We start from the raw sequence: 25,457 nt of genomic DNA, 5'->3' as shown, positions 1-25,457 counted from the left end.
TCTTGACTTCAGACCGTTTTATGCACACAGTTTTTAAGGAAAAAGGAAAGCACTTGTGAGTCTTCTATCCTGTTCATAACTTTGCTCTTAGAAGTGGTGGATAAACAGGAATTGTTAAGGACTGGGCACATGCATGCCAGGCTGCAGTGAATCTACTAAAAGGAGATGGTCAGATTTTGAGTACTGTAGCAAATATTTCGGTTACTGGACAACCAGGAAATGTCCAAGCACCCTATGGCCCCAGGATCCCAAGGTGAGTCGTTGCCCTGTGGGTCACGTGCAGGAAGTCCCAGCCACTCGCCGGGCCCGGCATGGCTGTCTGTGACAGGCATGCGTGTGGTTAACTCCAGCGTCCGCCCACTTGCCTCTAATCCTGCGACGTCCGTGTTTGCAGACGCAGTGTCAGGCTGGTGGAAGCAGCGCCGCTTCAACCCCTCCGAGGAAAGCCCCGTCGTCAGCCCCCAAGGTGAGGAGGAGCGTGAGCAGCCGCGTCCACGAGGCCGTGAAGGCCATCGCCCTCTGTCACAACGTGACGCCCGTGTACGAAGCCCGCGGCGCGGCCAGTGAGACCGAGGTCACCGAGGCAGACCAGGACTTCAGCGACGACAACCGCACCTACCAGGCCTCCAGCCCTGATGAGGTCAGTCGCCAAGGGCCATGTCCTGAGCAGGTCTGTGGGCGCAGATGGCCTCTCCCCTGGCTCCTCCGGGACCTGCCAGGAGTGGTTGCTCTGTCTTCTCATTGGGTAAGGAGGGCTTGTCCGTGGTTTTCAGAATGGGCTTTCGCCACAGGCCCGCTCCCTCCTGGCCCAACCCTGCCCTCACCCAGTCCTTGTGGGCAGGTGCCTTCTCACCCCAGAGCGCCCTGGGGTTGGGCCCCGGGAAGGCAGCGAGCGGGGCCAGGTTGCTTGCTGACACCATGAGGCCTGCAGGCTGCGTCCTCTGTGTTCTCTCTCCAAGGGAATCACCAGGCTTGCAAGTCAAATCTCCAGGTATTTTGCTAGAGTTTAGGTACAGTATGTGTGTGTGTGTGTGCTCACTCAGTCACTGAGTCATGTCCAACTCTTTGCGACCCCCGTGGACTGTAGCCTGCCAGGCTCCTCTGTCCATGGGAATCCCCAGGCAAGAATGCTGGAATGGGTTGCCATTTCCTCCTCCAGGACATCTTCCCCACCCAGGGATCAAATGCGCATCTCTTCTATCTCCTGCATTGGCAGCTGGGTTCTTTACCACTAGCACCACCTGGGAAGCTCAGTTCTAGAAATGCTGTTTATTCCACAGGTGGGGCTGACTCTTCTCTGCCCTGGAAATCCAGTAGGTCGTACCCACAGCTGAGGACCACCGCCCATGTTGGTCCCTCCCCTTGTACTGCAAGGCTCTGAGAGGATGCAGGCTGGTGCTCTTAGCGGTGCTGCCCGCAGTCCCGGGGTGTGCAGCGCAGGGCCCCGCAGCCTGTCCTGACTTCCTGATGGTGAACCCGCAGTGGAGCAGCAGCTCAGGGTGTTGACAGAGCTCCTACCACAGGTGTATTTTTTTTTTTTTTTTAATTTTTGAAGCTCTCATTACAGAGGTATTTCCTTTTTTCTTAAACTGAAGTATAGCTGATACGGCAAATCAGTTACAGGTGTACAAGGTAGACTTGCCCGGTGGCTCAGTGATTCACAGTTTGTAAAGGTTATGCTCTGTTTATAGTTACTGTAAAATGTTGACTGTGTTTCCCATGTTGTAGCCTATTTTGTACATAATGGTTTGTGCCTCTTCCTCCCCCTCGGCCTGCCCCTCCACCTCCCCTCTCCCTACTGGTCGCCACTTGTCTATTCTCTGCATCTGTGAGTCTGCTTCTCTCCTGTTAGGTCCACTGGTGTGTGTGGCTTCCCCAGCAGGGTCGGCGGGAGCCAGCCCCATGGGTCAGCCTTCACCTTCTGTGAGTCTCGGTTGCCTGTCTGCCCAGTAAGTGCTGGGGCGCCTGTGAGCTGTGAGCCAGGCTGTGGTCAGCCATGGGGACGCCCCACAGCGTAGCTGAGCCGTCCTGCCGAGCAGGGATCCAGGGCATGGGGCACTGAGCCCCCCTTGGGGCACACCCTCCGGGCCCCACGTCCCTGGTGAGTGACGCATTGGGCGAGAGCGCGGGGTCCCGTCCATCCCCAGCCCTGCTCTGCTGTATAGACCATGTCGACCAGCAGGTGTGTAGAAATCTCTCTTCGACCAGAGCTCGGTACAGCCTTTGGAATCACGTGTGTGTCACCTGGAACACACGTCAGTCGCGGTCACAGTGGACGTGGGGCCTGGGCCACGGAGGCGGGTGGTCAGGTGACCGGGCTGCTGGCCTGGCCTTGGTTGGCCTGGAGCAGATGTGCATCGGAGAGGAGCATCACACCTCTTTGTCTTACAAAGGAGGAGCTACACACACTCTTCACATTCTGGTGTCCTAGAAATCCTCTTTTGAGTTCCATGGGATTACTTATTGAAAACATATTCTTTCCCAATCCTGAGCACGGAAAACTTAGACCGCAGATGTTTTCCAAGGAAAATTTTATTGGAAGTTTTAAAAATCTTATATTACATGTTTACCTTATTACCTTCCAAAAATAAATACAAATTTTATTTAAAATACTTAGAATTTTTATCTATAGGTTTTTATGTTAAAACAGTTTTGAAATTTTAAATTAGGAATTCACAGTAGAGAGAGATTTCATTGATTCAAAGATTCCTAAAACTAAATTAAAACTACTAACCTTATATTTAAATTTTTTATTTCAAAATTTCTTCCTACTTTAGAAATTGGGCGATGATGAAAAGTGACAGGCCATTAAATAACCTCTAAGAAATCCCAAACCCATATTTTAAATCTGAAAATGAAAAGACTTGACTTCATCATAATTTTTAAAGCAGTTTGTGGATGCAGTGTTTTCAGGTCCCTGAAGCCCAAGGAAAATCATCTGAACGGCTCATTATTTTGCTTATTGAACTTTGCTGCAGTTAGGCTGACAGATGATGGCATTGTTTCCCAATCACCACAGTACTGTTTTAAAAGCATTTTTTATTGAATAAAGTGCTTAGAATATTGCAGCCTGGAGCTCTTTTCAGGGAAATGGCTAGTTGATGTTCTCTGCTTGCCCTCAGCCTTGACCTGTCAGCATGTGTGCAGTTAATAACCAACCTTATCATTTAGGAGACTTAACTGGCTTCATACACTCGCATCAACACCATACTCTTATAATCCCTATTTGCTTAGGCTCCTGTGTCATCTTAGTTTCAGAAAGTGTGACTTATTGAGTAGAATGTGCTGGTTTCTGAGTCTCTCATTTTGCGGCAATTCTTTGTGTTCATTTTCCTGAAAAGAGTGCATCTTCTGCCTTATCTCTGCATGTGCCCAGATGCATTTCTCCTGTTCCAGGAACGGCGTCTGGGGATTGACTTCAAGCCGTGAGAGGCCGTCCAAGACATGGTCCCTGCACACTTCCAGTGACGAGCGTGCTTGAAGCTGTCACGTGCAGCAGGGGCTGGGCTGTCAGAGCAGGAGTGATTTCGTATTCAGAACCTGCAGCCTACTTAGGCCCCAGTCGCTGTTTCTTATGATAAGTGATCAATATTTCATTTTCTCCAAGAGAGTAGAAAGTTTCGCTTGCCTGTCACTTTGCCAGTACAGCCTCAGCATAGCAAACTCCAGCTTAGCAGACATGAAATGTTCCCGGAAGTTCCTGGACAAAGTTAAAACCCAGCCCTTGTGAGCTCTGTGTCCAGTGCAGCTGCGGAAGATGAGACCAAGCCAGTGTCACCAACGGGCACCACCAAGTCAGCTTAGGGGCAGTGCCTCGGGTGCCAGGCCGTCACCTCCAGTGAGCAAGGCCAGTGCACGCAAACCCAAGACCCCTGGTCAGTTTGGCTCAAACTGATTGATAGGCTGTGATTTTCAATGACTCTTAAACCTGCAAACCTGCTGTTGTCAGTAACATTTTCTCCTCCACCTATATAAGTTCTGTATTAACTATTATTTCAGGGTGTAGCTATTTTGTTCATGTGGACGTTTCTGCGCAGAAATCAGCTGAAATTTATGACAAACCATGAGTGGATTATTTACAAACAGAAGAATGACCGTCCTTAATAGCATTGCTTTTGATTTACTCTAATGTATGCAGTGTGCTGTAACTTTACACTCGTTTTATTGTGTGTGCTTATTGAAGCAGGACTAACTATGGTGTTGGGTCAGCATGTTTATGGGGAGCAGCTCCCCGTCTGTGACGTGAGTCCCCCTCCATGATCCTCAGGAGCAGGACAGAACACGAATCACACAGCCTGCCCTGAGTATTGACTGGCAGCTTTTCCAGGTGGTCAGCTTGCACGTTTTGTTCATAATTCTATCAAATTATAGCAGTGATGGTAGTACCGCAATTGAAAATGAAGACATGTCAGTGATCAAATTGTGATTTATAAGGTGCTCAGTAGGAAAGGTGTCCCTGTAGCATAGCTGGTGGCTATGCAGGTGCTAATATGGTAAAGGAAACTTCTCCTGAGCTTTTCAAGAACGACAGCACAGACACTGCTGAATAACGGAATTATAGTGAAAATTAATAACAAAATCTGCCCAACACTGGCTGCCTAGCATGGAGGAGTGTGAGAGCATAAACAAATTGCCTGTGACAGTGATTGCCCAAGCATGTTACTAACTGGCCTGTGGATGAGATTTAGCTCAAGGTCCCATTTAAATACATATTTTTCACACTTGCATTTTGATTATTTTGACCTTCATATTATTTTCAATAATCACGTTGTTAGAAATGTCTAAAAGCCAAGTTAGAGAAGTAGTCATCCTTACATGGTCTCTTCCATCACTGACGGCGTCCAGAGGGAGCAGAAAGGGGAAGCAGCTGCTCCAACCCACCCCCGCTTCTCTGTGAGGCCACACCCTCTGCTCCCCCCACCACCACCACCCTGCTGAAGAGTCCATCTGCCCCAGCAGCTCTCTTTCTCCGAATGTCCTATTAGAAACGCCACACAGCAGCAGTCTGACCCAACACAAGGATGACAGCCCAAGAGGAGCCAGGGCCGTGGTTAGGAAGCCAGAGGTCAGAAGCAGCCTTCACGTGCACCCCGAGCAGCTCCACCCAGGCACCCCTCATGGGAGCAGTCAGCAGTTGGAAACTCTACCTCTACCAGTGGACATGCTAGGTATTGCCCTGCACATCAAACCAGGACTGCACTGACAGAAAGGGAGGAAGCAAATGAAGCTGGTATCCAACTAAAATGTTTAAGAAAAAGGCAAAACCAAAGGAAAGCAGGAGAAAGAAAAGATAAAGGAAAACATAAAAGTAATGATTGAATAAGCAGTAAATTCAAAAGCTGATCCTTTGAAAATTAAATAAAATGGAAAAACTTGGCAAAAATAGTAAATAATACAAAACAGTGAATGCGAACTAAGCATACATACCTAAAATTATGCATATGAAGAATGTATAATAGATGAGCTTAAATTTTTAAAAGAGAATATTAAAACAGCCCAAATGCTAATACTTTTTAAAACCTCATTAAATATCCATTTTCAGGAAAAATACAGATTAGCAACATGGAGTTAAGAACTACATAAAACCTTGGTAGACCAGAAAAAAAGAAGAAACAAAACTCTCTCCGTTTTTTCAATAGGCAATGTGATTGTTTCCATAGAAAATCCCAAAAGCTCTGCTGAAAATTTAACTCTCTCCTAAGACTTAATAAGTGAGTTTACCAAAGTTGGACATTATAATATCCATATACAAGAATTACTCCTATTTGTATATACCAGCAATGAGCAATTAGAAATTGAAATTTTTTTAATGTACAATTTATAGAGCACACACAGAGAAAACTATGAAATGTTTAAGGATAGATCTAACAAAATATGTATAGGATTTGTATGCTGGAAAGTGTAAGACAATGAAGAAAACTTGAGGACACTGTATGTGAGAAATGTACACATGGATTGGAAGACTTTCTGTTACCAAGATGTCAGCTGATTTTTTTATAAAGGTGCCATGGAAATCCATTACAGAAAAGATGATCAGAATAAATGGGGCACAGAACATTTGAACAGCCGTTTGCAAACAGAGCCTGAACCAGTATGTCTCACTATTATAAAAATTAACTCAGGTTGGTCATAGACCTAACTGAAAAACCAAAAATATAAAATTTCTAAAAGAAAATGGAGAAGAAAATCTGTGTTGGCTTGAGTTAGGCAATGATTTTGTGGGTCACAAACAGTGCAAATTGTAAAAGAAAAAATGGATAAAGTAGACTTCAAGGTGAAAATCCTGCATTCTTCAAGAAACACTGTTAAGAAAATGAAGACAAGCCACAGACTTGTAGGGTGTGTTTGCAAAATACATACCTGATAAACGACCGGTAACCAGTACAGATAAAGAACTCGCAAACCTCGATCGTGAGAAAACCACCACCCAGTTCAAACAGAAGCAAAAAATTTGAACACCTGCGCCACCAAAAACAGGTGCAAATACTGGCTGGATGAAACTGTAGAGCGGCCTGGGCGCTTCTCTCGAGCGATGACATTTTGCTTGTGAAGAAGTGGCTAACCACGAACTAGTGACTCCTAGGGTGAAAACTGGGGTTTTGCTCTCAAAGCCCAGATTACGCTGCACGAGCTCTTCACCCCCATCTCTTCCAGGATCCAGAAGACTGCCTCACACAAGCCAGCGCTCAGACAGGGCTCCATGTTTTCACTCCTGTCTTCAGTGTCGCATTGAGCTGCCCACTGTTCAACCACCATCAGGAAGATATTGTTTCTCCTCGGTTCAGGAGGTGTCTGTGGTGCTGGCCCCTGGGGGTGGAGCCCTGAACACAGTGGGCGTCGAGGGTCTGTCCCTGAGGCCCCGAGGCCATCGCAGACCCTCCTCACTGTCGTCCAGCCCGTAACCAGACGGTCGTTTCTGCCACAGGGGTCTGAGTGGACCATTGCCGCCCAGTCTGTGCGGGGCCTGCAGGGGCGGGCTTGGCCCACGGAGCCTCCCATCCTCACTCTGCCCAAGTCACGTGAAGAGCCTCCCCCACCCTTGGCTGATGCCCTTCGTTCTGCGTTAGGAGATATTATGCTTTCAAACAGCATGTGTGTTTTAATTGCTTAATCATCTTTAGGAAGAAAATACAGTCAAACTGTCAGTACCTTAGAAATTTTCCTTCCTTTCACTTCTACATGTCACACCTCTGGATGTCAAGTTACTCCTCAACGCCATCTAAAAAGAAGAGCACTACTTTACTTCATACGTACAGAGAGCGCGGCCTGGATTCTGCGGGGTTAGCTGCAGCCCCGAGGCACGCCAAGGCCGGGTGGCGGAGTCAGAGCCAGGGAGACCCTCTGCCCTCACAGGCCCCGCACGTGTGGCCATGGCTGGCGGTGGCCAGGGTGCTGAGCATGTGGCGAGGAGTCCTGCGTGTTCCTGTCTATCCTCTCTGGCTGTTTGTTTACAGACCTGCTCAGAAATGTTAAGTTTTATTTTATCAGAGAGAGGGTTCTGCCCAGCGCTAAGCAACTGACATCAGAACAGTAACTAAAGTGTCTATCCCATTAACATTCTGAACACTTTCCCTCCTGTTGGCAACAGACAGTTAAACCTCAGAATGCTCACTAAGAAGAGCTACACGGATGCTAGGCTAGGTAGCAGAAGCCCAACTGATTTTTTGTGATAAACGCTACCTCCAAGGGGTTGTGAAACCAAGCATAAGCTAAATAATAAACAGATGTGAGTCGCCAAATATAGAAACTTGGCGTCCTGACTGCAGTGGGCCCAGCGAGATGATAGGGTGTTCACAGGAAGATACAATTTATAGGTCAGGATGTAATAGTAACCTTTCACTGTGTAGACTGAAGGCGAACCTCGGGATCCGGATCACGTGCAAATACAGAGAGGTTGTTTAGGAACGTGTATGGAGTTTCACTTTCAGTTTACATTTGCACAGGGCTGTGGAGTTGTTGACTTGCCTCTCTTGACATGCCTCTGCTGATGTCCGCCTGTCCCTTTTGAATGCTGTAATTTGGGGAACATCACTGATGCTCTAAATTATAGTCCTGTATCCTCGTAGCATCTTGTTAGGGCCCGGCCTTCTCTCGTATCCTAGTAACGCGCTGGAGATCCGGGGAACGCGGGTTCTAATTCCAGCTCTACGGTGACTCACTGTGTCACGTTCACACGCTCGGGGGACCCTGGAGCAGCCAGGGTCCCCTAGAAAGGTCTCAGAACAAGCTGGGCTAGCTTTGCCTCCTGGTGGCGTCTCAGGGAGCTCACTGACACTGGCCTGACACCCTCCCCCGCAGGGAGCGGTGGCCTCACACCTCGCTGGTCCCCTGCAGGTGGCCCTGGTGCAGTGGACAGAGAGCGTCGGCCTCACGCTGGTCAGCAGAGACCTCACGTCCATGCAGCTGCGGACCCCCGGCGGCCAGATCCTCACCTATTGCATTCTGCAGACCTTCCCCTTCACGTCAGAGAGCAAGCGCATGGGGGTCATCGTCAGGGTACGCCAGCCCCTGCCCCGGCCAGGGTTGGCCCTGGTCATTGCAGGGCTGCTCAAGGCTCCCTCCAGGGCTTTATGCTTGTCCCAGTGTTTTATAAAAGTCAAATTCAGACTGATAACTTATGCTCTAATGGTCGTGATTTGGAGCGACTTTCCTGAGACGACTAAGCAGAGTGAGTACGAGGTGTCACTGGTGAGCTTTGAAACCAACTCGAGCTGTTTTCCACGGCAGTAGCCGCTGAAGAGTTTACCTGGAGACTGACTTATGACCATAAAGTTTCTGTCAAATTTCTGTAGCAAATACCACAAATACATCTTGGATGTTGGCTAAACTAGAAGCTCACTCTAACTATGAAAATTTGAGAGGATTTACCTTGCAGTCCCAGGCATATGTGCATGTACAGGTTTTATTTCAGAGGCCTCAGCACAGCACCTCGCGAGCTGCAGTCGTGGCCTCGGCCGCTGCCCAGGGGGGGACGCGACCCTGCAGAGGGGTGTTTGAGCAGCCTGCCCGGAGAGAGGCGGTCCCGGGAGCTGCTGTCTCGGCTTGTTCTGTCCGGGCAGCCTGGCCTCAGCGGGCGCGTCTCGTTGCAGGACGAGTCCACGGCAGAGATCACGTTCTACATGAAGGGCGCCGACGTGGCCATGGCCTCCATCGTGCAGTACAACGACTGGCTGGAGGAGGAGGTATGCGCTCGCTGGCGTCTGCAGCTTCCTCACACAGCGCGGGGCGTGGCAGCTGGGGGTACTCAACTGGGGTCACTGGATGAATCGAGATTCCGGTTTCACCCAGACACCAGTCACCCGTAGAGCAGAAGAGGTGGGAGAGGTGGTGATACAACACGTATTTCCTGTGTGAACCGCTAGTGTTCATGGTTTCGTGTGAATACATGTGGATATGCAGGCAGGTCCTTATGAAGAATATTTTATGTTGGTGAAAAAATAGAAAGCATCACTAATCAGTCACTAAAACATCTGAAATAATATTGTGTTTATATCTAGAGTTATATTTTAACCTGATACTTATTTTATAACCTAAGTTATTAAGATTTTAGTTAGAATTTTAATCTAATTCTAATTTGTACATAAGATTCACTTTAAACATGGAAAGTTAAGACCCACATGTGATCAATCCTACATTTTCATCAAATTTTCCCTAAACAAGTATGACTTGTATTTGTTGTTCACATTTATGTGTTAATAAAAAGTTAGATTCAGAGGAGAACTGACCCCTGAAGTCATGGGCACGACCCCTCCACTGTGCCTGCTGTTGCCGGGGCTCCAGCGCGCCCCTCCCCCGCTGCACGCCTGGAGTCGGTCTGTCAGTCCAGGGACCACAGCCCACGTCCATGACGGTATTGGCAATATGAATCAATAGCTCCTTCAGGCACTGGATTTAATCAGGGACATGAATAAATTAAACTCCCTGAAGACCTAGTAAAATGCCATAAAAATTACTTTTGGTCATAATGATGTGCAATTAATTATAAAATCCTTGTTTAATTTATTTAGCTTTATGAGGTCAAATCAATAAATGTCTTGCAACAGACAGATAATGTCAGATTGTTTTTCACAAAGATAACTTTATTAAAAATCCTTTATGCGTTTATTTCCAACATTGTGGTTTCTTCCGTGGACACATCTTTCGACCCCCGCCTGCGTCTTAGATGTAGTACTGTTGTTGTCTGAAGCCTTCTGGTTTATTCAAAAGCCTGCAGGTTCTTGGAGCCTGAGTTTACAGGGGCTGTTCTGTGTCAGGGAAGCACCTGAGTGGAATTTTAGTTATAAACTTTTTTCCCAAACTTGAAAAGCAAAACCACCAACACTTGCCCTCGTGCGGTGGAAAGGGCGATGGCATGAGGCCTGCCCCGTGAGCACCTCCCCTGCGGACCACGCTGGAGGTGTTGGGGGGCGGTTCCTTCCCCAATGCCCCTCCGCTCCCCACTCCTGGGGAGGCCATGATAGTGACCGCAGGGGGAGGTGGCCGAGCCCATGGCCGAGCCTGTGACCTGCCTGTGCTCCCCCAGTGTGGGAACATGGCCCGCGAAGGCCTGCGCACGCTCGTGGTGGCCAAGAGGGCGCTCACGGAGGAGCAGTACCAGGACTTTGAGGTGAGCGGGCAGCCTCCTTGGGGCCACGGTCACCGGGCGGGCAGGGCGTCTGGCCTCAGTCGGTCCAGCGTAACTCGCGGCACCACCTGTCATCCTCAGAGCCGGTACAACCAGGCCAAGCTGAGCATCCACGACCGGACGCTCAAGGTGGCTGCGGTGGTGGAGAGCCTGGAGCGGGAGATGGAGCTGCTGTGCCTGACGGGGGTGGAGGACCAGCTGCAGGCGGACGTCAGGCCCACCCTGGAGATGCTGCGCAACGCCGGCATCAAGGTATGACCCCGGGAGTGGTCTCCTGAACCAGGTACCCCCACCCCCTGGGGTACCCTGCCACCCACAGGAGTGGTCCCCTGAAACCAGGTACCCTGTCCCCCGGGGGTGGTCCCCTGGAACTCAGTACCCCACCCCAGGGGTGGTCCCCTGAAACCAGGTACCCTACCCTGGGGGTGGTACCCTGGAACTCTGCACCCCATCCCCTGGGGTGGTCCCCTGGAACTCAAATAAGACAGAGCGTGAAGGGTCTGTGAGCAGAAGTCTCTGCATGACCCTCGGAGAAGAAGCCAGCACACCCGGAAGCCTCCGTGTCCGCAGCTGGACACCGGTCCGCAGAGGTGCAGGCGCTCCACGCCGCCCCCAGCTCGCAGGCACTCCCAGGGCGGGCTGGTTGCCCCCTGGTCCAGCCCGAGCTGCCCGCACCGCAGCCTGTACCCACTTTGGGGGTTTCCCATAAACTGCATGATGCTGCCTGCTGCCCCATGGACCTGCTGGCTTCCCAGCGGTTTCTCCTCTTCGGGTTGGGGGAGACGAGGGCTTTGGGTGTAAGTTTTAGTTTGTTTTCTTGCCTTCAGTGCTCTCACTGAAGCTGAAGTGCAGTTATCGGGGGGCAGGAAACGTGCTGCCTCAGAACAGGCCCTCCACTTTTGAGAATTTTACTGAAAAGAAATGCTTATGTCTCGCTGGACCAGAGAGCAAACTAGCGGGAACTGTCAGGACACAAAGCTGTGCCAGCTTCAGATAATAATGCCCTTGGCACACCTAGATGAGGGCGCTGTGACAGCACAGAAAGACACAGGAGATTCCCCGCCCGTTGAGGGGCGCAGTAGGGCCACCGCAGGGGTCCGAGTTGCTGGGTGGGAGTCAGAACTAAAGAGAGTGGCTCGGACTCCGAGCGTTGAGCCGACCTCAGCCCGTCCGGCCAGGAAGTTGGGTGGAGATGCGAGACGGGTTAGAGCGGACAGCCTGCCCGTTCACCGTGTTTCTTCATGAGCTTCGCCCAGTCCAGCTCTCGGGTGTCATCCTAGGTGGTTGGCGAGCCAAGCAGTGCACGTGTCTTGTGTAGACATGTGGGTATCTGCAGTAGTTGCTCACTGAGCGCTGGAGAAGGGCTCAGTGAGGTTCAGCCCTTGTTCCTTCCCTTTTTCCATCTAAAGACGCAGACTCTGTTGTCCCATTCCTGTGGAAGGATGCGGTTTCAGCCCATCCTCTGAGCCTGCGCAATGGCGCTTGCGGGTCACAGTCACCAGATTGCTGGGAGCGGGGCTTCTTGTTCTGGGGCTTGTTTCCAACCTTGTCACAATGAGGTGTCATAATCTTAGATCTGGGCTCAGTAAAGTGAATCCAAATGTGTAACAGAAATAAAAAACACAAATCCTCGGACCCTGGAAGGAGCCACTGAGCAGAGAGCCAGTATACCATGTAAGTTTGTGTTCTGTGCCCCCCAAATTCACGCTTATGTATGATACATGAAACACCGGAAAAATTCAGATGATAGAAACTACTGATGTTACAGAAAGTATGTATAAACCATTCTGTTATGTATAAAGTGTGCTGATTGTGCTCTCTCAGGCTAGGGAGATTTACACACAAATACATGCATATGTGTGATATCTGTAAGAGTGGTCTCAGGAGTTCCTTGGTCGCCTAGTGGTTAGGATCCTGGGCTTCCACGGCCCAAGTTTAGCCCCTAGTTGGGGAACTGAGATCCCACAAGCCACAGGGTGCAGCAAAAATTAAGTAAAATAACAACAATAATAACTGGGCTAGATCTTTTTATTTTTCATGGTCTTGTTCAACATGCCTTATTTGACACAAACAGCTTCTGGCTTAATCACTGCCTGTCTACCCATCTTGAACCCCAGCTTTCAACTGAGAAGCTCACAGGTCAGACCAGAATCTCGGGTCCTCAGCTCTGCAGACCCTCAGCCCTGTGGGCCTTCGGCCACGAGGCTCCTGCCCCAGTCTTTCACCTGCCCGGCCCAGCTGCGCGTCTGAACGTCACTCCACGCTTGCCATTCCCATCAGCGCAGCGTCTGAGACGTTTCTAGCCCATCTCCACAGTGTCAGTGCACCGCGCGGTGCAGCCACCGCCGCCTGCCCTCACTCGCCACGTGGTCAAGGGTAAACTGTCCCTGAGCAGCCAGCTCTCCCTCCCGCGGCCCCAGCACCCGCCGGTCCACTTGGTCTCTATGAGTCCGACTCCTCTAGGGGCCGCGTTTATGCGGGATCAGGCAGTGTTTGCCCTTGGCAACTGGTTTGTTTCCCTCAGCACTGTGTCCGCGAGGTTCGCCCCATTGTAGCAGGCGTTGGGACCGCCCACCCTGTGTGGAGGGACCACACTGGGTTTCTCCACCTCACTGCACGTTTTGGCTGTTGTGAATAGTGATGCTATAGATGCAGGTGTCTGTCCAAGGGTAGAGACTTAAGAGGTGAACACATGACGGAGCTGGGGCTCCCCGGCTGCAACTGTCTCCTAGATATGGATGCTGACAGGTGACAAGCTGGAGACGGCCACATGTATTGCCAAGAGTTCCCACCTGGTGTCTCGGACGCAGGACACGCATGTTTTTAGGCCGGTAAGTGTACATCCACATCCCTTTGAATTTTAAATGCTTTGAATTAAAATGTACTGGTTTTGTGAGAATGTAAATTAATTACTAGATACCTATTTAAAAAGAGATAATTTCCTTGCTCAATTTATAAATGTTAAGAATAGATTTCTATTAGTTACATACATTAATGTGATCAAAAAGCTGCTTTTGATAGAATGAAACAAGATATATATTCAAGAGTATTTTCCTGAAGTACTATTAATTATTAACTAAATATCTATTTTAAAATAGACATACTGCCATCACTTTCCATTCAATTTATAAAAGTGTGTGGTGATTTAAAAAATTACAGTTCCCTGGTGGTCCAGTGGTTAGGACTTGGTGCTTTCACTGCCAAGGCCTCAGGTTCAATCCCTGGCCCGGAAACTAACATCCCCCAAGCTGTGTGGCGCAGCCAAGAAATAATAATAATAATGTCTGTCTCTTAGTCATACACGTTACATGCGGTCCAGAGGCCGCTTTTGTGAGACAAGCTGTAAATGCAAAGTAGATGTGTTTTTAATCTACTGCCATCTTCAGATTAAATGTTCTCCCTTAATGAGATTAAAGGAAGTTAATAGAAATGATCTAAATTTATGTGTTTACTGTATCTATTAGTTATGATGAAATTTGAGTCAAACAAAAAATAAAGCTTCTTGGGTCTTGATTGATGGTGGCCGAGCAGACATGGTGGGTGTCTCTCTCCCAACAAAGCACTTGAACTTACAGAAATAGCGATTGAATGTAATTTACATGTAAATGTCATTTATCTCGAAGCATCAGAATCGCAAATTAGGCCCTGCAGACTACTATTTGCAATTAAATTATTAATGATTCTGATAAAACTTCAGATCAATTTTCGTTGACTTTTCAGTGTTATAGCCCCACAAATAAAATCTCCACAATGAGAACTACCTACTTAAAGATGAGTCTGGGATTAATTTGGAAAACATGAAACTTTATTTTAGTCCTGTAGTATATCATTTCTTTTATGCCCCATAAAATCTCCACAGAAAGAATGTCAAAAACTGGTGTGTTGGCTTCTGAAGTGTTTGCATCCTAAAATTAATGATATTTTGAGATTATGGCTCGATTTTGCATCGTTTAATCCTCCAGATAATTAGTTGGCCTGAACTACACAAGAAGTTGAAACTCATGACAGAAACACAAAACGAGCGTTTTGCGTCACTTGCCTTGTTATGAACGAGGCGTCTGTAGATGGTCCTTCCGTCCCCCACCCCCTGCTCGGCCCCCTTGGCCGTGTGCCCACCCACCCGACGCCCAGCCCCGGGGCTGTAGACTGTCCGTTTACGGCTGCCGCGCTCTCTCACCCGCGTGTGCTCCTGAGCGCTCGGGGCGTCCGGCGCTCACGGGGCGGGCTGCCCCCCTCTTCTTCGCTGGCCTCATCTCACTGCGGTTGTAGTGCTTACCCTGCACTCCCCAGTGCATCTCCGGGTCTGAGTTGCCACAAATCGGGAAACAACTGGTATTAAATAAGTAGCTGTTTACCGCCAGCACTGCAGAAGAAATTTGGAAGACAGTTTGTTACAGCGTTTCCTGTGTCTGAAGCTCCATCATGCTAACTGGGCCTTTCTCCCCTTTCGTGGAGGTGACAAGCCGAGGAGAAGCCCACCTAGAGCTGAACGCCTTTCGAAGGAAACATGACTGTGCGCTGGTCATATCTGGGGACTCCCTGGAGGTGAGGCTGCGCCCTGCCCGTAGACCTGTCTGCCTGTCTGGCGGCCTGTGGGCTTCCGCAGGTGTACCTGTCAGGCTGCTTTGCTCGTTGGCACTGTTGGGGCTCTGCTCTCAGCAGGCCGCGTGCAGCCCTGTGAGGGGTGGGCCCTGAGGAGCAGCCGGTGTGCTGTGGTGAGAGCCCGGCCCGTAGAGCTCCCGCCTCCACTCTGCCGCCGGCTCCCTCAGTCCCTCTCCAGGCGCCTGGAGCCTGCTCCATGTTAGCAGCGTGGCTGCTGTGGAGTCCTGGCTCTGGTGTCCACGTCGTGATCTAAATTCATCCACACACGAACGTCCAGCAGTGGCCCGGGACCCGGGAGACCCTGTGCTCCTGGAGACCCCCGCGTGGGCCGGGCGGCTCATGGAGCTGTCTGGTCCCCTCTCCTCACTCTGCTCATGGGCCTGGCTACCACAGTTACCCAGACAAGGAGGTGCCGGGCACCCACGCCCTCTGCAGTTGCCCACGGTTCTCACAGAGGTTTCTAGGAGTCTGGGCGGAGTGGTGGGTCCTCTTGTGTCCCCTTGTCAGTGGGACACTGAGGCCAGCCGGCCAGGGCAGGGGCAGCACCCACACTTGCCCCGGGAGAGCAGCAGAGATGGCTGCCCCCTCTGTGACCATGTGCCTGCGGGGGGCGCCGCGTTTCCGGCTCTCCCTGTGGACCTGGGAGGGGCTGGTGGCCGTGGTCACAGAGCCTGCCACCCATGCTGCTGGGCTCCACATCTCCCAAGTCTGCTCAGTGGCCCCTGCAGAACTGCCCAGGACCATGGGACCTGGATGGTAGAGCCACGGCTGTGACTCGGGGTGTCCAGCTCAGCCGTGGGGCCCCGCAGCCTTCAGGCAGCTTTGGGGCATCTTTATTTTCCCAGCCAAGATGGGGAGCTAGGGATCAAAGTGTTCCATGTGACCAGAGACTAAGGTCTTTTCAGCCTGGGGGAGGAGGCAGGCTGGTCAGAGGCCGCCCTGGAGCCCTGGCCTTGGAGCTGCGCATCCACTCTCTGTTGGTGGCTGTGAACCCGGGCCCGCTCCTCCCCCAGGTCTGCTTGAAGTACTACGAGCACGAGTTCGTGGAGCTGGCCTGCCAGTGCCCGGCGGTGGTCTGCTGCCGCTGCTCGCCCACCCAGAAGGCCCACATCGTCAAGCTGCTGCAGCAACACACAGGCCGGCGTACCTGCGCTATCGGTGAGTGTCCTCACACACAGGGACTGGCGCCCCGTCTCCCCGCCGCCGGCTGGACTACACAGACATGATAGCCGGGGCGTAGACCCCTGTCTGCTGTCGGCAAGGGAGGCGGGCCCTGCAGGCCCCCCCCCTCACACCCTGTTCCCTGCCTCAGGTGATGGAGGGAACGACGTGAGCATGATCCAGGCGGCGGACTGCGGGATCGGCATCGAGGGGAAGGTGCGGCTCACCTTGCCCCGCCCACCCCCACCCTCCGCACCTGCTCCGGGCTGCTCCAGAGCATGGCGGGGAGGGGAGCGCGAGGCGGGGCCCACCGCCCTGCGGGAGCAGCTCCTTGAAGGTCGGGTGGGGACAGTCACGACCTGCCACGACCCAGTGCCCGGGCCAGTCTGTCCTCCTAAGTTCACGTGAAAACACCCAGAGAGACGGGGCAGGCACGAGATCCCGGCCCCTCTGCTTCCTGGGCCCACAGTCGGGTGTCTGGTCACAGCTGAACCTGCAGCTACTCGTGGGGGAGTGGGTGGGGCGGCGGCTCCAGCCGAGGCGACAGGTTGCAAGGACTGGCTTGCAGACGCCCGAGGTCCCTGCTTAGATCCTGGGGCGCCCACGGTGCTGGAGCTGGACTCTCCCGAGGTCCTGGGGGCAGCGGCCACTCCTCAGCCCAGAGTGGGCTCCCCATGGGCAGGGGCCCCGCACAGTGCCGCCTGCTCTGCGCTCTGGGGAGCTGTGGATCGGACGCGCCCCGCAGGCCCGTCCCCAGCAGCATGTCGCCCCCCAGTGGGTTCGGCCGGTCCTGAGCACCCCGCCTGCTCTTGCAGGAGGGGAGGCAGGCCTCGCTGGCAGCCGACTTCTCCATCACGCGGTTCAAGCACGTCGGCCGCCTGCTCATGGTGCACGGGCGCAGCAGCTACAAGCGCTCGGCGGCGCTCGGCCAGTTCGTCATGCACCGGGGCCTCATCATCTCCACAATGCAGGTAAGCCCCGCCCCGCCCCACCCAAGCCCCGCCCCGCCCCACCCAAGCCCCGCCCCGCCCCACCCAAGCCCCGCCCTGCCCTCCAAGCCCCGCCCCTGCCCCACTCCAAGCGCCGTCCCCCCCCCGCCCCAGCCCCCACCTACTCCCGGCCCCGCCCCTAGCCCCACCCCGCTCCAGTCTCCGCTCCCGCCTGCCAGGAGGGTGGTGGGCCGTGGCTCCTCTGGCCCCTCGCGTTCTGACCACCCATCGGGACCTGCGTCCCTGCTCTTGCCCTCCAGGCCGTGTTCTCCTCCGTCTTCTACTTCGCGTCGGTCCCTCTGTACCAGGGCTTCCTCATGGTCGGGTAAGTGGCCGGTCCAGCACACGCAGTGGCCGCACTTCGGGAGGACGGGTACCCGGGAATCTGGGGGGCCGTGGCGGGAGCTATTCCCGCATGGTCAGCGCCAGGACGTCACATGCGTGAGCGTGGGAGGCGGCCCCTCTCCGTCTGTCCCCCGGCGATACCGCTGTCACCTGTTCTCCTTAGAAGCTGTTTTCCTGGGGAAGCCACGCTGTGTCCCAGCAGGGCAGCCCCTTCCTGGGGCCCGCACCCTCCTGGCCGGACACGGTTCTTCCTGGCAGGACGTGAAGTTAGCGGCAAAGACACCAAGGGCAGACAGCGCTGGGACAGGCCTGACATTCTGGGACAGCCACCAGGAGGCTTCCTGGGGGAGCAAAGCTAAGTTAAGACCACAGACCTCGCTAGGTGTTGGCAAGAAGGGGGCTCCGGGGCCTCTACAGCTCCTGGCAGGAGGGCACAGTGGGAAACCAGCCCAGAGACAGTCCCGTAAACCTACACTCAACGGCCCTCACCTCTATGTGTGCCCATCGCCACAGGAAGACCCCTCCTTTATTTACCACGGTCCTGCGAAGCCCCGACGCCTAGCAGCTGGCTCGGAAGATCCACTGAGTCATGTCCCTGCAGCCCAGGGACGAAGGCTTGGGCTGCGAGGCAGCAGACCCGAGGTCCACGCAGGTGGCCGGGCCTGGGTGCTGGAGGGGACTCGGGACTTGGGCCAGGGCAGGCTGGCAGGAGGGGGCTGTGGCCCTGGAGGAGGTCACCCAACCAATCGCCCACCGGAGACCACTCTCAGCAGAGTCAGCTGGTCACAGGGCTGGTAATGATCTTTTCCTTAATTTGGTCAAAAAGCTAGAGAAGCTTCTGACATAAGAACAGGGTTCTCATGGACGCACTTTAGAAAGACACAGCCTCCTCAGGCCCGGATGTGAGAGTCTCCAGGGGCACGGAACCTGGGCTGGGCTTGTCGGCCCACAGGGTGTGTGCAGGGCTCGGCCTGGGCGCCTCGGCCTCTGGGCCCGAATGCTAAGGAGACGAACGACGGTCCTCAGAGGTTTCGAGGACAATAGAGAGCCTGTGCCCGTCAAACCTGGCGCAGGAGTCAGAGGCTGACCCTGTAAGTGGAGTCTGGAGCCAACTGGATGGCGGACAGCCGCGTGTGGAGGGCGCGGTGGGGACGCTGGGGGTCGGGAGACAACAGACCAGCCCGTGGCAAGGGGATCAGTGTCGTCCCCCTGAGTGGACGTACCTTCAACCCCCGTGCCCCCCCCCCCGCCTGTTGGAGGGCTGAAACCCCTGCAAACGAAGCATGCGCTGCTGAGGAATCGGAGGCCTGGACCGTCTCGTGGGGTGTGCAGTGGCGCAACGTTGGGTAGTTTGGCGAGCTCGGCGATTTCTTCTAAAAGGAAGCACACAGCTGCCTGCACCCCTGGACCTCCGGCCCCAGCTGGCACCCATCTGAAATAAGTGAAACTTACCTTTACAGAACAAAACAACCCTGTGCAGTCCGTAGCCGCTTTATTTGTATTGGTGATAACCAGAAACGGGCTGACACAGACTCACTGCAGAGAAGGGGGTGCGGAACTGCTCTGCCCAGAGCCAGGGACCAGGGACCAGCTGAGCGAGAGGCCAGACCCCAGGTGCCCGCTGTGTGATGCCGGCCTGTCACCGTCAACTGACAACAGTTGTGAGATGGAGAACAGTCGCCAGGGGTTTGGCCGGGCAGCGGGAGATGGGCGGGCTCCCGGGCCCCTGTGGAGGCGGCTGCTCTGGGTCTGCCATCCCGGCCCGAGACTGGCTGCAGTTCTGGAGATGCGGCCGCTGTGGGGAGCTGGCTCACGGCTCCTCGGGGTCTTTCTGGGTTTTCTGTGATAACTGTACTGACGTCTGCAGCAATCACTAAGTTTTAATTAAAAAGCTTTAATTAAAACCAAAACTTTGGATTCCGCTGTCTGTGAGCATTGTGGCTTGTAGGCCTCGCTCCAGTGCTTTAGGACAGATTCTGCTCTGTTGCCAACTTGCTTTTGTTCTGTTCAGAGTTTGACTTTGGCCTCTGGTGAAAGAGGTGTGCTCCCGGGGTCCCCGCGTAACCTCCCTGCTCTCCTCCAGGTACGCGACCGTCTACACCATGTTCCCCGTGTTCTCGCTGGTGCTGGACCAGGACGTGAAGCCGGAGATGGCCATGCTGTACCCAGAGCTATACAAGGACCTCACCAAGGTGCGGCCCCGCTAGACGCCAAGGGGGGAGCAGCTGTGATGCTCCGTGTAAAACTATGCTTGTGAGGAGGGCGTGTCCTCTTTCTGTGGAAGCGGTGGCCCCCCGGTGAGCGTCGTCCTCGCGAGGCTGGCTCCCCGCCCCCTGGAGCTGCCGGGGTTGGTGCCTGGGTGGGCTGGGTGCCTGGGGTCTTCATAGGTCACCCGCACATGGCCACTGGGAGACGTGCGTGCTGCTCCATTGACAGAGCTGCTCCTATCTCCCCAGGGGCGATCCTTATCCTTCAAGACCTTCCTTGTCTGGGTTCTGATCAGCATTTACCAAGGTAAGACGGACGCCTCTCCTCCCAGGCTGAAGCGGCCCTGTCTGGTGTTAGCAGTGCTGTTCTGCCTGCCGGTTACATTCCCCAGGCTCCACGTTTCCTCAGCGCTTAAAGATCGCCTTCTGTTTATCTAGTGAATTGACCCCCAGCAGCTGGCCCCTTCCCAGCGCAGCGTGGGCTGGCATTTCTTACTGGTCCAGGTCACCTAAAAACTGACCTGGTTTTAAATAAATGACAGTTCTGAAAAATGTCATCAGCCCTTACCACAGCATCTAGCCCACACAGTGGCTTGCTTTCTTGGGGTGATAGCAGGACTTGACGAGATCTGGATCTTGTAGTTAGAAGGAGCCAGCTGCCCTCATGGCGTCCCAGAGAAACAGGTGCTCATGGAGCATGTGGGCAGTGGCCAGACACTGTAGGGGACACCAGGGTGTGATCACCAACTGGAGGGGCAGGGCCCCCAGATTCTGCAGCTGCTGCCCATCCAGAGCGTCCGTGATGCACCGCTCAGCCCCCACCAGCCGTGCACGGCCCGTGTCTGTCTGCACGGTCAGTGTCATTCCCGGCGTCCTCCCACGGTGCCGGAGCTGCCCGCCGCCAGCGGAGGCTGTGCTCTCTTCCAGGCGGCATCCTCATGTTCGGGGCGCTGCTGCTCTTCGAGTCCGAGTTCGTGCACGTGGTGGCCATCTCCTTCACGGCGCTGGTGCTCACGGAGCTGCTGATGGTGGCGCTGACCGTCAGGACGTGGCACTGGCTCATGGTTGTGGCCGAGCTGCTCAGCCTCGGCTGCTACGTGGCCTCGCTCGCTTTTCTCAATGAATATTTTGGTAAGTTGCCATGGAATTGTTTTCTGAATAGTTGTCTCTTCCTGGTTTTCAAATGTTTTTCTTGTTGCTTCTGCTACATGATCTTCGGTGCGGCTCGCAGACAGCTTCACAGCACACAGCTCGCTTTGCGGGAAGATGGAGCTCCGTGTACTGATGCCCGGAGCTGGGCTGGGCTCCACACAGGCGTGGGCTCCATGGTCCTCTTCCTGCTGAAAGTGCTGAGGCTGCAGGGAAGAGGCTCCCAGGGCAGGGCCCGCACCCACCCCCTCCCCCCAAAAGTGGCATGAAGAACAGGACATGGGGCGCAGAGGACAGAGCACAGGACGCAGGCGCAGAGGACAGGACGCGGGGTGCAGAGGACAGAGGACAGGACGCGGGGTGCAGAGGACAGAGGACAGGACGCGGGGCGCAGAGGACAGGACGCGGGGCGCAGAGGACAGGACGCGGGGCGCAGAGGACAGGACGCGGGGCGCAGAGTACGCGGGGCGCGGAGGACAGAGCACAGGACTCGGGGCGCGGAGGACGCGGGGCGCGGAGGACAGAGCACAGGACGCGGGGCGCGGAGGACAGAGCACAGGACGCGGGGCGCGGAGGACAGAGCACAGGACGCGGGGCGCGGAGGACAGAGCACAGGACGCGGGGCGCGGAGGACAGAGCACAGGACGCGGGGCGCGGAGGACAGAGCACAGGACGCGGGGCGCGGAGGACAGGACGCGGGGCGCGGAGGACAGGACTCGGGGCGCGGAGGACAGGACGCAGGGTGCAGAGGACAGAGGAGAACACACAGGGCAGAACCAGAAACTGGGGACCGAGCACCAGGGGAAGCTGTGGTTCCCACGGAACAGGTGCAGGCGGGGTCTTCCGGAGCTTTGTCAGGTGGGCGAAGCCAAGTCACTTCTTTCCAGAGTGTGGACGTTTAGCCAAACGCCATTGCGGAGACGTGTAACTGATGAGTGCCCCGTCTCCCATCTGGGTGGCGTTTGCTGCAGGCCCCTCCCCCGGGGACCGCTCTGGCCTGATCCCACCTGCAGAGGCACCTCCTGACCCCCGGGGGCCTCGCCAGGTCCTGCACTTGTCAGAGGGGGCGGGGCTGGCGTCACGCACCCCCCGACGAGCGTCTGGGTCGTCTTGCACGCGGCACTGGGCCTCTAGTTTGTTGTGCTTGAGCCGGGTTTTCACGATGTGCCCACACACTACCCAGGCCCCGTGAGCCCTGCGCACAGACCAGGTCTCTGCTTCCTGGGCCCCACGCTGTCCGTGGGCCTACGAGCGGCTTTGCCCACAGCCTGCAGGGTTGGCACGTTCTGAAGGCGACTGCTCGTCCCTACACGGCTCTTCCCCATTGGGATCAGGACAGCCTCACGCCGGGGCTGGAGGTCGGCCTGGCACGTCCCCTGGGTCAGCAGGACCCGTGGGAGGCGGGCTCGCGGGGACGGCTCTGCCGACTCCAGACGGGCCCAGAGGGTCCATCCCGTTATGGGCTGCATTACGTGCGTCTGCCCCGGAACACGGGGTTCATGCCTCCTGTTGGGAACCCCTCACCGGGTGCAGGCATAACGGTGCCTTCACAGGGACCCCGAGGCTCTGCCAGGCCTGCCTCTGTGGTAACCTGGGTGCAGGCTGAGGAGGGCCACGACCCCAGCACCCTGAGACCTGTTTGGGCTTTCTCTCCCGCAGACGTTGCCTTTATCACGACTGTGACCTTCGTGTGGAAAGTGTCAGCCATCACGGTGGTCAGCTGCCTCCCTCTCTATGTCCTGAAGTACTTGAAGCGGAAGCTGTCCCCGCCCAGCTACTCCAAGCTCTCCTCCTAGCCCCTCCCCACACCTTCGGCTGGTGGCCATGAGGTCCGGAGCGCCGCAGCTGCTGAGAGGGTGTGAGGCCAGAAGGGCCCAGGTGGCCCAGCCAGGCACCGTGGACATCCCGCCTGGGCACCATGGACTTCCCCTCCTTGTCCTCATGGGGCTGGATTTCCTTTCTCCCCATTCTGTTGTTTCTCAAAGTTTAATTTCCGTGTAGCACCAGCTTGAGTTTCCATGAATATGAGCCCTGTTACTATAAAGCACCATCGTTCTCTGCTGTTCTGGGAACTGAAATGAAAGTTTATTTACTGTTCTGCAACTTCCCAGCTACCGTTCAGGCTTTTCCTTTGATGTCATAACAGTCGCCCCTCTTCACCAGAATAAAGCCTCTGTTCTGTCCAGACCATGTCTGCCACACCCTCCCGCGCCTCCCGCAGGCGCACCCCGGTCCCGGGCGCCCGCACAGCCTCTTCATGCCCACAGCAGCCACACGCTTGTGTCCTGAGCTCTGCTGTTAGTTCGGCTGTTCCCGTCCTTCTGATGTTTGTGGGGCACTTTCACCTGTGTCCGCGTCTGCTGCTTCTGGCTCCGGTGCTCAGGCAGTCCATGGGCTCCTCACCGATGTCTCCATGGGAGAGCGCTCCTCCTCCAGGCTGCCCTCCGAGTCCTTTCATTCCAAGGGCACCTCTGGGTGGCATGTGCTGGGAGCCTCAGCGGGACCACTGCCCAGGCTGGATCCCCAGGAGGACGGGGACCCCGGCTGCTCACCTGGCCCCCAGCCGGGTCCCCACAGGAAAGGCCGTCAGCCGGAAGCCCCTCACATACCCCACTCCTCACCCAGCAGACAGTCCTGTGGCCCCCAAACAGGCAGACCCTGAGGTCCTGGGAAGGCTGCCCCACTGCTGGGCGGGGCCACCCTGCAGGTTCTCCTGAAAGCCCTTCTTGCTGCAGTAATTTAGACTCGGGGAAGCTGGCCATCCACACAAGCACTGTGCTGGCTCCCCGACTTCCGCTAAACCCTGGTCTGACCCCCGGTCAGGAGGGCTCCTGGTGTCCCTCTGTCCCGGGCAGGGGGCTATTCCTGAGCTGCTGGGAAGGGCCCCGCACGACAGGCAGGTGGCACTGGTTTGCATCCTTAGGGGGCGCGGTGGCTGCTCCCCTGTGATCCCAGAGCCCCTCAGCGGGCCCTGCCTGGTGACTGCTGGGCTCCGGGTAAACGGAGCGCAGGCCACCGGGCCCCAGAGCAGGTGCAATTCTGGGCGATTCCAGCAGGTGGTGCCAGAAGCTAAGAAATGCAGCCAAGGCCGGCGGCCAAATGTTCGGGCTCTCGGGGTCAGTTAGCGGCCTGGGCTGGATTCTCTGCGCTGTCGCCACCTTTACGCACGGGCCTCTGTGTCCACGCGGCAGCCACTCTGGATGGGGCCCGGGGCCCCCTTCATGGTAAAGTGTGGGCAACACCTGGTTCTCCTGGGATGACCCCCTGCCTGCAGCCCCTGCTCTCCGCCTGCCGCCCTCCTGGTGGCCGGGACACTCGGTGAGCAGAACCCTGGGGCCGAGGAGGACCGGGCTCTTGTACCGTTTTCCTGAAAGCAGAACTTTCCGAGTCTCACAGCCACGTGATTGTAAAGCCAGAGACCGCCCCCCTGCTCTTTTCCAAGCCAGTTCCCAGGCGTGGGTTCTGTGGCTGCCGCAGGGAAAGGCCGGCCGCAGCCCCTTCCACAGCCAGCCCCTCTGCCTTCAGGGCCAAGGGGCCCGCCCGGCTCAGGGAGGCCAGCGTGTGGAGGGGCCCCGAGTCCCTGCCCGACCTCCCATCCCCTCTGCCAGTTGGGTGAGTGGCCGTCGTGGGCCTGACAGGGCTCTGAGACGGGTGACGGGTCGGGTGGGCACTCCCCAGCCCTGGGGATCACAAGACGCTCTGCCGGGGGCCGTGCGCCCTGGGGGCTTCTTCCGAGGAGGCAAGTGCTCCTGAGGGGAGGCTGGGCCCACTGGTTGTCCATCTGGCCCCTGCTCAGGCCCCTCCGAGCTCTGCATCTGTCCATCAGCCAGGCAGCCCATCAGAGCTGAAGGAAGAGTCGAGGGCGGACAGGGCCTCTGAGCAGCGAGTGAAGCCAAGGCAGGACGGGGGGTGAAGCCAGGAGGGGGCAGGGCCTCGGGTCCCCGGGCCGCGGAGCCCCTTCCCCGGTCACGCAGCCTGTGCCTGCAGCCGGCAGAGCCGCAGGGGTCCTCCCGGGCAGGCCCACGACAGCCCGCGAGAGACCAGGGCCCTGACCCACGAGGCCTGAGGCGCAGCCTGCGGAGCTGGGCCCTGAGTCGTGCCCACCAATGCGAGGACAGAGTCCACCCCCGGTTCTGGGCCGGCCCCTCCCGCCCGGTCCACCTGCAGCCGCGCGCTCCGCCCTCCCCGCCCTCTCCCCGCGGCCCCTGTGTGTCTGGGTCCGCATCACCAGGTGGGCCCCTCCAGGACGGCCTTGTCAGGTCTGATCCTCCCGAGGTCTCGGGTGGCTGCGCGGGGCCGCTGAACCCTGAATGCTGTTTATTCAAAGTGATTTACCGTCACTTCAGGGCTCCCAAGCTCTTCCCGACCTGAAGGTGCAGA

At 55.5% G+C, this 25,457-nt stretch overlaps 1 protein-coding gene, 1 long non-coding RNA gene and 1 other non-coding gene across 15 annotated transcripts in view; 2 read left to right on the top strand and 1 right to left on the bottom strand.

Annotated features, from left to right (window-relative positions):
- The window catches only part of ATP9B (ATPase phospholipid transporting 9B), a 151,369-nt gene extending 128,107 nt beyond the window's left edge, over window positions 1-23,262 (top strand). For 6 of the 13 annotated variants that reach the window (XM_081563073.1, XM_081563070.1, XM_081563076.1 and 3 more), the window contains 15 exons: window positions 395-640; window positions 8,335-8,496; window positions 9,090-9,182; window positions 10,523-10,606; window positions 10,706-10,876; window positions 13,357-13,455; window positions 15,080-15,169; window positions 16,240-16,384; window positions 16,539-16,603; window positions 17,203-17,358; window positions 17,637-17,701; window positions 19,805-19,913; window positions 20,178-20,235; window positions 20,856-21,059; window positions 22,737-23,262. In XM_081563073.1, the coding sequence (XP_081419199.1) occupies window positions 395-640; window positions 8,335-8,496; window positions 9,090-9,182; window positions 10,523-10,606; window positions 10,706-10,876; window positions 13,357-13,455; window positions 15,080-15,169; window positions 16,240-16,384; window positions 16,539-16,603; window positions 17,203-17,358; window positions 17,637-17,701; window positions 19,805-19,913; window positions 20,178-20,235; window positions 20,856-21,059; window positions 22,737-22,873 (1,884 nt within the window). In that variant the 3' untranslated portion in view covers window positions 22,874-23,262. Of the gene's footprint in view, window positions 1-394; window positions 641-8,334; window positions 8,497-9,089; window positions 9,183-10,522; window positions 10,607-10,705; window positions 10,877-13,356; window positions 13,456-15,079; window positions 15,170-16,239; window positions 16,385-16,538; window positions 16,604-17,202; window positions 17,359-17,636; window positions 17,702-19,181; window positions 19,383-19,804; window positions 19,914-20,177; window positions 20,236-20,855; window positions 21,060-22,736 lie in introns of all 13 variants that reach the window. The other 7 variants (XM_081563069.1, XM_081563067.1, XM_081563074.1 and 4 more) reach the window with 4 other exon arrangements.
- LOC145534789 (uncharacterized) lies at window positions 5,792-8,099 on the bottom strand. The gene is made up of 2 exons (XR_014074997.1): window positions 7,834-8,099; window positions 5,792-7,219 (listed from the first exon to the last, which is right to left on the bottom strand). It is a non-coding gene; the product is annotated as an uncharacterized LOC145534789 (long non-coding RNA).
- Window positions 13,785-13,857, top strand: TRNAE-UUC (transfer RNA glutamic acid (anticodon UUC)). The gene has a single exon. It is a non-coding gene; the product is annotated as a tRNA-Glu (tRNA).
- Window positions 23,263-25,457: the final 2,195 nt, after the last annotated feature.

Source organism: Giraffa tippelskirchi, chromosome 14, assembly GCF_054371585.1.
Source record: "Giraffa tippelskirchi isolate mGirTip1 chromosome 14, T2T-mGirTip1v1.2.pri, whole genome shotgun sequence".
Taxonomy (NCBI): Eukaryota; Metazoa; Chordata; class Mammalia; order Artiodactyla; family Giraffidae; genus Giraffa; species Giraffa tippelskirchi.
Note: the sequence above shows the minus strand (reverse complement) of the source record. Positions and strands in the feature narration are given on the sequence as shown.